The sequence below is a fragment of the Salvelinus fontinalis genome, chromosome 32 (assembly GCF_029448725.1).
Source record: "Salvelinus fontinalis isolate EN_2023a chromosome 32, ASM2944872v1, whole genome shotgun sequence".
Lineage (NCBI taxonomy): Eukaryota > Metazoa > Chordata > Actinopteri > Salmoniformes > Salmonidae > Salvelinus > Salvelinus fontinalis.
In genome coordinates, this window is record NC_074696.1 from 9,051,651 (window position 1) to 9,062,249 (window position 10,599).

Genomic DNA, 10,599 nt, shown 5'->3' on the forward strand with positions numbered 1-10,599 from the left:
GAGAGAGAAAGAAATACAACACACAGATTGTTCTCAAACAGCTTGCATCATCATCATCGCCTGCAAGAATCTTTTTTAATTTTTATTCCAGGTGACGGCCCCAAAGTCAGAGAAGTTTGGACTCAGCCGACATCATCATCATCACTTTGTGATAGAGAGAAAACAACATGGTGGAACAACAAAATACACTTTCTTTCCCACTAAAACATATAGAACATCTTCACAACAGGTCACAAGTCCGTTACTGTGATCCACACCAATACTTTCCAGGTAGAAAACATGAGAAAACACAACGCCCGGGGGGGGGGGGGGGTCAAGTTTCGTCTAGGTACCGACCCAAAAATCAGCATCTAGGGGCAACTTCACCCTACGGCAAAAAAAAACAAAAACAAAACACGGCCTATGGTCAAACTGCACAGATGTCAACTGAACGTCTATTTCACGTTGGCTCAACGTAACGCCATTGAAAAGACATGGAAACGACGTGGATTCAACAAGCGTGTGCCCAGTGGGCAGGGTGTAACTTCCACAATACAAAACTTCACACTATCATCATCATCCTCATCCCAGTTGGAAAGAGATTAGCCTGTTTCCCAGATCTGGTTGTGCTCTTGCCAACTCAAAGTGTAGGTCTTTCAAGCCAATTGTTTTTGCACATGACGATTCCATAATGAGTTGTGATGAACAGAAACGAATCTGCGACTCAGAGGCTAGAAGGAGAGAATTAAAAACACGATGCAGGAGAGAAAACAGCTGCAACCAAATCAATAACAAAAGCAGCGAGTCAATTTAACCGTTACCGGACCTGCTTTCTGATCAACCTAAAAAAAAAAAAATCAGAACCGAATGTCCAAAAAATGGCAAATACATGAACACAACAATGTGTAGCTATGGTGTGATGCTTTTATCCAAACCTCAAGCAAGAGATACGTCAATCTAATGAACGGGAGAGGGGGGTGCATTGAGAAACACCCAAAACGTGGCACTTTGAACTGAAGAAAAACAACACAGAACATTCATCGCTATGTAATAATGTACATGGTTGTAAACAGAGTCGTGGGTCAATTCCATTTCAATTCTGAAAGTTAACCAAATTCCAAATGTTTCCTCATTAAAAAACATTGAAGATGACTGAAATTCCAGTTTTTACTTCCTGAATTGAAATGGCATTGACCCCAACCTTGGTTGTAAACAAATAGATGTCCACTCTGGGCCACCGTAGTAGTGGACATAAGAGCCTGGAGTTTGATCTTACTGACCCTTTGGCCTGACCAGGTAGACATATTTAATAGCTGTTTGGCTGTTGTTTGGCAGACCAGGTTCATTCATATACCAAATCAATTTGTTTCCTTTCCTTTTTTAAGACAACACTGATCGGTGTCTAAGAGTATCGGGCTTAATATAAAAGGAGACTGGCGCTGCATGGGAGATGGTAAGAGATGGGGGACATCTCAATCCACTACACTAGCTTCCTTCCTTCATCTCCTTTCCTTCATGATAGGTGAGAGGCTTTCACCATATGTTGCTTCCACCTGCCAGATCAGAGATCACGAAGGAAAGGGTACAATGAAAGGAAGCAAGTTAACACTATTGAGACAGCCCGGGTCCTATATCAAGATTGGTGAAGTAACCCATTATACTCACTACTTTAAAAAAAAGAAATTTGCAAGGCACAGTGAAATTTACAACTGGTAAACATCAGTTACCTAGACATCATTAAATCCAGTAGGTTTTTAGTAATATGGCCAAACGACAGATTCTAATTTGGTCCAAAAGGATAGATGGGTTTGAGTGCATTTGCAGCAAACAGATGACATATCTTAACCTTTAGGCAGTACCAGGTCATATCTTAACCTTTAGGCAGTACCAGGTCATATATCTTAACCTTTAGGAAGTACCAGGTCATATATCTTAACCTTTAGGCAGTACCAGGTCATATCTTAACCTTTAGGCAGTACCGGGTCATATCTTAACCTTTAGGCAGTACCAGGTCATTTATCTTAACCTTTAGGCAGTACCAGGTCATATCTTAACCTTTAGGCCGTACCAGGTCATATATCTTAACCTTTAGGCAGTACCAGGTCATATATCTTAACCTTTAGCCAGTATCAGGTCATATATCTTAACCTTTAGGCAGTACCAGGTCATATATCTTAACCTTTAGGCAGTACCAGGTCATATATCTTAACCTTTAGGCAGTACCAGGTCATATCTTAACCTTTAGGCAGTACCAGGTCATATATCTTAACCTTTAGGCAGTACCAGGTCATATCTTAACCTTTAGGCAGTACCAGGTCATATCTTAACCTTTAGGCAGTACCAGGTCATATATCTTAACCTTTAGGCAGTACCAGGTCATATCTTAACCTTTAGGCAGTACCAGGTCCTATATCTTAACCCTTAGGCAGTACCAGGTCATATCTTAACCTTTAGGCAGTACCAGGTCATATATCTTAACCTTTAGGCAGTACCAGGTCATATATCTTAACCTTTAGGCAGTACCAGGTCATCTCCATTGACAATCCAATTGTGAAAGATATGTATTTCTTGACCGGAGTGTTGGCGTTAATTGATAATCCCGGATGTTGTTTGGAGTAAAGGGTGAATGTGAGTTGATGTACAAATTGGTGATCTTGCCAAGACCACTGGTATAGAGAAATGTACATTACCATTGTTATCGTCATAACTAAACTGAAATGTGTTGCTTAAAAAAAAACAAATCACATATTTAAGTAATGGCGATAATACCAAAACATCAACAAAGTACTTTTCCATTCATAATCAAACTCACAGAAGATACCACTTCAAATGTTTCAGCTTCTTCACATTTAAAAGAAAAAATGTAGTGTAGTATAATAGTCCCATCATACAAAGACTAACATTAAGCTGAGACAAAACCTGCTGAACAAAATGGACAGAAAGAAAAAGGAGATTGTGAACATGAAGCACAGAGAGAGAGAGAGAGAGAGGGAGAGAGAGAGAGAACATGAATCACAGAGAGAGAGAGAGAGAGAGAGAGAGAGAGAGAGAGAGAGAGAGAGAGAGAGAGAACATGAAGCACTGAGAGAGAGAGAGAGAGAGAGATAGAAAACACAAAGCACTGAGAGAGAGAGAGTGAGAGAGAAAACACGAAGCACTGAGAGAGAGAGAGAACACGAAGCAATGAGAGAGAGAGAGTGAGAGAGAGAACATGAAGCACAGAGACAGAGAGAGAGAGAGAGAGAGAGAGAGAGAGAGAGAGAGAGAGAGAGAGAGAGAACATGAAGCACAGAGAGAGAGAGAGAGAGAGAGAGAGAGAGAGAGAGAGAGAGAGAACAAGAAGCACAGAGAGAGAGAGAGAGAGAGAGAGAGAGAGACAGAGAGAGAGACAGAGAGAGAGAGAGAGAGAGAGAGAGAGAGAGACAGAGACAGAGACAGAGACAGAGAGAGAGAGAGAGAGAGAGAGAGAGAGAGAGAGAGAGAGAGAGAGAGAGAGAGAGAGAGAGAGAGAGAGAGAGAGAGAGAGAGAGAGAGAGAGAGAGAGAGAGAGAGAGAGAGAGAGAGAGAGAGAGAGAGAGAGAGAACATGAAGCACTGAGAGAGAGCAAGACGATGGGTCTTTCTAGACATTTATACCAACTAACCAGTCAGTCCTCATCGGCCTCTCTCTCCACTCAGAACATTCCTCATGGGTTGTAGGGAATAGGGCGCCATTCAGGATACATCCAAACCGATGTCCTTTTTACGTCTCTCTCTTACCAGTTCAAATCAGAATGGCTCAATCACAAAACATAAACACCTTTCCTCGTGTAGTTTTACCTCTCCAGCTGTTCCAAAAAAAACTAAAGAAAACAAAGGCATCACCATGGAAACAAACTGGGAATAACAGAACGACGGGGCTGGGACTCCGACCGCAACTGGTTCCAAAAACACAACCAAAACACAACCAAAACACTTCGGAGAAGCTCGTCCTACACAGCGCCGAGAACATTTCCAATCGCTTCCAAAAAACCTGCTCAGAAGAGTTTGTGTCTTTGTATTTATGAGTGGATGTGACTACGTATGTATGAGTGGATGTGACTACGTATGTGACTACGTATGTATGAGGGGATGTGACTACGTATGTATGAGGGGATGTGACTACGTATGTATGAGGGGATGTGACTACGTATGTATGAGGGGACGTGACTACGTATGTATGAGGGGACGTGACTACGTATGTATGAGGGGACGTGACTACGTATGTATGAGGGTATGTGACTACGTATGTATGAGGGTATGTGACTACGTATGTGACTACGTATGTATGAGGGGATGTGACTACGTATGTATGAGGGGACGTGACTACGTATGTATGAGTGGACGTGACTACGTATGTGACTACGTATGTATGAGGGGACGTGACTACGTATGTATGAGTGGATGTGACTACGTATGTATGAGGGGATGTGACTACGTATGTACGAGGGGATGTGACTACGTATGTACGAGGGGATGTGACTACGTATGTATGAGGGGATGTGACTACGTATGTGACTACGTATGTATGAGGTGATGTGACTACGTATGTGACTACGTATGTATGAGGTGATGTGACTACGTATGTGACTACGTATGTATGAGGTGATGTGACTACGTATGTATGAGGGGACGTGACTACGTATGTATGAGGGTATGTGACTACGTATGTATGAGGGGATGTGACTACGTATGTGACTACGTATGTATGAGGGGACGTGACTACGTATGTATGAGGGGATGTGACTACGTATGTATGAGGGGATGTGACTACGTATGTATGAGGTGATGTGACTACGTATGTATGAGGGGACGTGACTATGTATGTATGAGGGTATGTGACTACGTATGTGACTACGTATGTATGAGGGGATGTGACTACGTATGTGACTACGTATGTATGAGGTGATGTGACTACGTATGCATGAGAGGATGTGACTACGTATGTGACTACGTATGTATGAGGGGATGTGACTACATATGTATGAGGGGATGTGACTACGTATGTATGAGGGGATGTGACTACGTATGTATGAGTGGATGTGACTACGTATGTATGAGGGGATGTGACTACGTATGTATGAGGGGATGTGACTACATATGTATGAGGGGATGTGACTACGTATGTATGAGGGGATGTGACTACGTATGTGACTACGTATGTATGAGTGGATGTGACTACGTATGTGACTACGTATGTATGAGGTGATGTGACTACGTATGTGACTACGTATGTATGAGTGGATGTGACTACGTATGTATGAGGGGATGTGACTACGTATGTGACTACGTGTGTATGAGTGGATGTGACTACGTATGTATGAGGGGATGTGACTACGTATGTATGAGGGGATGTGACTACATATGTATGAGAGGATGTGACTACGTATGTGACTACGTATGTATGAGGGGATGTGACTACGTATGTATTAGGGGATGTGACTACGTATGTATGAGGGGATGTGACTACGTATGTATGAGGGGACGTGACTACGTATGTATGAGGGGATGTGACTACGTATGTGACTACGTATGTATGAGGGGATGTGACTACGTATGTATGAGTGGATGTGACTACGTATGTATGATCGGATGTGACTACGTATGTATGAGGGGATGTGACTACATATGTATGAGGGGATGTGACTACGTATGTATGATCGGATGTGACTACGTATGTATGAGGGTACGTGACTACGTATGTACGAGGGGATGTGACTACGTATGTATGAGGGTATGTGACTACGTATGTGACTACATATGTATGAGGGGATGTGACTACGTATGTATGAGGGGATGTGACTACGTATGTATGAGGGGACGTGACTACGTATGTATGAGGGGACGTGACTACGTATGCATGAGGGGACGTGACTACGTATGTGACTACGTATGTATGAGGGGATGTGACTACATATGTATGAGGGGATGTGACTACGTATGTATGATCGGATGTGACTACGTATGTATGAGGGGATGTGACTACGTATGTATGAGGGTATGTGACTACGTATGTATGAGGGGATGTGACTACGTATGTATGAGGGGATGTGACTACGTATGTATGAGGGGATGTGACTACGTATGTATGAGGGGATGTGAATACGTATGTATGAGGGGATGTGACTACGTATGTATGAGGGGATGTGACTACGTATGTATGAGGGGATGTGAATACGTATGTATGAGGGGATGTGACTACATATGTATGAGGGTATGTGACTACGTATGTGACTACGTATGTATAAGGGGATGTGACTACGTATGTATGAGGGGATGTGACTACGTATGTATGAGGGGATGTGACTACGTATGTATGAGGGGATGTGAATACGTATGTATGAGGGGATGTGACTACATATGTATGAGGGTATGTGACTACGTATGTGACTACGTATGTATGAGGGGATGTGACTACGTATGTATGAGGGGATGTGACTACGTATGTATGAGGGGACGTGACTACGTATGTATGAGGGTATGTGACTACGTATGTGACTACGTATGTATGAGGGGATGTGACTACGTATGTATGAGGGGATGTGACTACGTATGTATGATCGGATGTGACTACGTATGTATGAGGGGATGTGACTACGTATGTATGATCGGATGTGACTACGTATGTATGAGGGGATGTGACTACGTATGTATGAGGGGATGTGACTACATATGTATGAGGGGATGTGACTACGTATGTATGAGGGGATGTGACTACATATGTATGAGGGTATGTGACTACGTATGTACGAGGGGATGTGACTACGTATGTATGAGGGGATGTGACTACATATGTATGAGGGTATGTGACTACGTATGTATGAGGGTATGTGACTACGTATGTATGAGGTGATGTGACTACGTATGTATGAGGGGATGTGACTACGTATGTATGATCGGATGTGACTACGTATGTACGAGGGGATGTGACTACGTATGTATGAGGGGATGTGACTACATATGTATGAGGGTATGTGACTACGTATGTATGAGGGGATGTGACTACGTATGCGGTCTTTTTAAATCTGTATTCTTGTAAGTGTGTGTGTGTGTGTGTTAGTGTGTATTAATGTGTGTGTTATTGTCACTTTTTGAGTGGCTGGTAGACAGAAGCGTTGGGATCCAGGGAAGAGGGACTATTGTCCATGAACTTGGAGGAGTAGTGTGGCGTAACGGGGCTGAGGCTACTGCTGTCGTTGCTGTAGGAGATACTGGGCATCACAGCCATCACTTCAGCTATCTTCTGCTTCAACTCTGCTATCTCCTGGTCCCTCTGGTGGATCTGACCTGGGGGAAGGAGGGGAGAGAGAGAGAGAGAGGAGGGTTAGATGACAGTAGGAAATGTGTTTTCTCACTTTCTTCATGTTTCTAATTTACATCTCTGGGTCTCATAGCAGAACACCTTGTATACCTTGAGGAGCATCCTGTTTATATAATGGTAGATGAACCCCTGAGGTAAATGAACCTCGAGGAGCATCCTGTTTATATAATGGTAGATGAATCCTGAGGTAAATGTTACTGAACGTTGAGGAGCATCCTGTTTATATAATGGTAGATGAAACCCTGAGGTAAATGAACGTTGAGGAGCATCCTGTTTATATAATGGTAGATGAACCCTGAGGTAAATGTTACTGAACGTTGAGGAGCATCCTGTTTATATAATGGTAGATGAACCCTGAGGTAAATGTTACTGAACGTTGAGGAGCATCATGTTTATATAATGGTAGATGAACCCCTGAGGTAAATGTTACTGAACGTTGAGGAGCATCCTGTTTATATAATGGTAGATGAACCCTGAGGTAAATGAACCTCGAGGAGCATCCTGTTTATATAATGGTAGATGAAACCCTGAGGTAAATGTTACTGAACGTTGAGGAGCATCCTGTTTATATAATGGTAGATGAACCCCTGAGGTAAATGTTACTGTACCTCGAGGAGCATCCTGTTTATATAATGGTAGATGAAACCCTGAGGTAAATGTTACTGAACGTTGAGGAGCATCCTGTTTATATAATGGTAGATGAACCCTGAGGTAAATGTTACTGTACCTCGAGGAGCATCCTGTTTATATAATGGTAGATGAAACCCTGAGGTAAATGTTACTGAAAGTTGCGGAGTATCCTGTTTATATAATGGTAGATGAAACCCTGAGGTAAATGTTACTGTACCTCGAGGAGCATCCTGTTTATATAATGGTAGATGAAACCCTGAGGTAAATGTTACTGAACGTTGAGGAGCATCCTGTTTATATAATGGTAGATGAAACCCTGAGGTAAATGAACGTTGAGGAGCATCCTGTTTATATAATGGTAGATGAAACCCTGAGGTAAATGTTACTGAACGTTGAGGAGCATCCTGTTTATATAATGGTAGATGAACCCCTGAGGTAAATGTTACTGAACGTTGAGGAGCATCCTGTTTATATAATGGTAGATGAACCCTGAGGTAAATGTTACTGAACGTTGAGGAGCATCCTGTTTATATAATGGTAGATGAAACCCTGAGGTAAATGAACGTTGAGGAGCATCCTGTTTATATAATGGTAGATGAACCCCTGAGGTAAATGTTACTGAACGTTGTGGAATCCCCAGCCATCAGAGTTTGATCCTAGAGTCTACGAACACAATGGCTCAGCTAGAACCCGCTGCTGTAGTACTGGGGTCGTGAGTCAGGGAACTGTACCAGACGCAGGTTGCTGTAGTACTGGGGTCGTGGGGTCAGGGAAGGGAACTGTACCAGACGCAGGTTGCTGTAGTACTGGGGTCGTGGGGTCAGGGAAGGGAACTGTACCAGACGCAGGTTGCTGTAGTACTGGGGTCGGGGGGTCAGGGAAGGGAACTGTACCAGACGCAGGTTGCTGTAGTACTGGGGTCGTGGGGTCAGGGAAGGGAACTGTACCAGACGCAGGTTGCTGTAGTACTGGGGTCAGGGAAGGGAACTGTACCAGACGCAGGTTGCTGTAGTACTGGGGTCGTGGGGTCAGGGAAGGGAACTGTACCAGACGCAGGTTGCTGTAGTACTGGGGTCGTGGGGTCAGGGAAGGGAACTGTACCAGACGCAGGTTGCTGTAGTACTGGGGTCGTGGGGTCAGGGAAGGGAACTGTACCAGACGCAGGTTGCTGTAGTACTGGGGTCGTGGGGTCAGGGAAGGGAACTGTACCAGACGCAGGTTGCTGTAGTACTGGGGTCGGGGGGTCAGGGAAGGGAACTGTACCAGACGCAGGTTGCTGTAGTACTGGGGTCGGGGGGTCAGGGAAGGGAACTGTACCAGACGCAGGTTGCTGTAGTACTGGGGTCGTGGGGTCAGGGAACTATACTAGACGCAGGTTGCTGTAGTACTGGGGTCGTGGGGTCAGGGAAGGGAAGGGAACTGTACCTTGTGCGATCTCCAGCTGTCTCTTGGCGTCCCCCAGGGCAGAGAAGAGGTCTAGTTTAATCCTGGTCTCAGCAGACAGGCTGTTCTCCAGGTGCTGAGTTTTATCCTGCATGGCCGACAGAGCTGACATCAACACCTCCATGTCCTTCTCATTCTCCTTGTACTTACGCAGCTCCTAGAGAGAGAGAGAGAGAGAAGGAGGAGAGAGGAGGGGGAGAGAGAAGAGGGAGGGGAGAGAGAAGAGAGGGAGAGAGAGGAGGGAGGAGAGAGAGGAAGGAGGAGAGAGAGGAAGGAGGAGAGAGAGGAATGGGGAGAGAGAGGAATGGGGAGAGAGAGGAATGGGGAGAGAGAGGAATGGGGAGAGAGAGGAGAGGAAGGAGAGAGAGGAGGGAGGAGAGAGAGGAAGGGGGAGAGAGAAGCGGGAGAAGAGAGAAGAGGGGAGAGAGAGGAGGGAGAGAATAAAGATTAGACAGCCATACCTCATCATGAGCATCTGAAAACACAAAACGAACTCTTTATAAGGTGTCCAGTGTGACTCAGCTGGTAGAACACGGTGCAATGCCAGGGTTGTTCGATTCCCACGGGGGGGTCCAGTATGAAAATGTAAGAACATTTAACAAAGGAATAGGAGGAACAGGTTTTCAGTCTAGTTTCCGCAGCCGTGTCCCAGCACCCTGCTCAGGTCCTCCTGATACATCACTTTACGAGACAGTGATCTCACAGAAAGGATCCAGGAAGTACCTAAAGTCATGTAAACTCACCTGGCATTTCCCCTCCAGCTCTCTAATGTGCTCTTCTTTGAGTTTCATGTCAATGCTGAGTTTCTTACACTCCGTCTCCAACTCTCTGATCCGTCCACGCAGGGAGTCAGTACACTCACCCCTGACAGAGACACAAGGACACATGAATACTACAGAAAACACGAGTTACAGGGGGAAGAAACACTGTTCAATATATTTGTATGAGAGAGAGGAGGGAGGGGATAGAGAGAGGGGGGATAGAGAGAGAGAGGGGGGGGGATAGAGAGAGAGAGGGGGGGATAGAGAGAGAGAGAGGGGGGGGATAGAGAGAGGGGGGTAGAGAGAGGGCGGATAGAGAGAGAGGGGGGGATAGAGAGAAAAAGAGAGAGAGAGAGAGAGAGAGGGGAAAACAGATAGCAGGATACCTGGAGGCTGCGGCTAGTGCTATAGCCCGGGCTGCGGTGGCTTCCTCCACTTTCTTCCTCTT

General features: G+C 44.8%; 2 protein-coding genes across 2 annotated transcripts in view; both read right to left on the reverse strand.

Moving 5' to 3' along the window:
• The window catches only part of LOC129830692 (low density lipoprotein receptor adapter protein 1-A-like), a 22,074-nt gene extending 18,364 nt beyond the window's left edge, over positions 1–3,710 (reverse strand). Inside the window, exon 1 of the mRNA XM_055893301.1 lies at positions 3,623–3,710. The gene's annotated coding sequence lies outside the window, so the exon portion shown is untranslated. The remainder of the gene's footprint in view (positions 1–3,622) is intronic.
• Positions 28–10,599, reverse strand: part of LOC129830691 (macoilin-1-like) — a 17,886-nt gene continuing 7,314 nt past the window's right edge. Inside the window, exons 8-11 of the mRNA XM_055893298.1 lie at positions 10,538–10,599; positions 10,134–10,254; positions 9,373–9,547; positions 28–7,283 (exon numbers count right to left, since the gene is read on the reverse strand). The exon at positions 10,538–10,599 is cut by the window's right edge and continues 121 nt beyond it. Of these exons, the coding sequence (XP_055749273.1) occupies positions 7,081–7,283; positions 9,373–9,547; positions 10,134–10,254; positions 10,538–10,599 (561 nt within the window). The 3' untranslated portion in view covers positions 28–7,080. The remainder of the gene's footprint in view (positions 7,284–9,372; positions 9,548–10,133; positions 10,255–10,537) is intronic.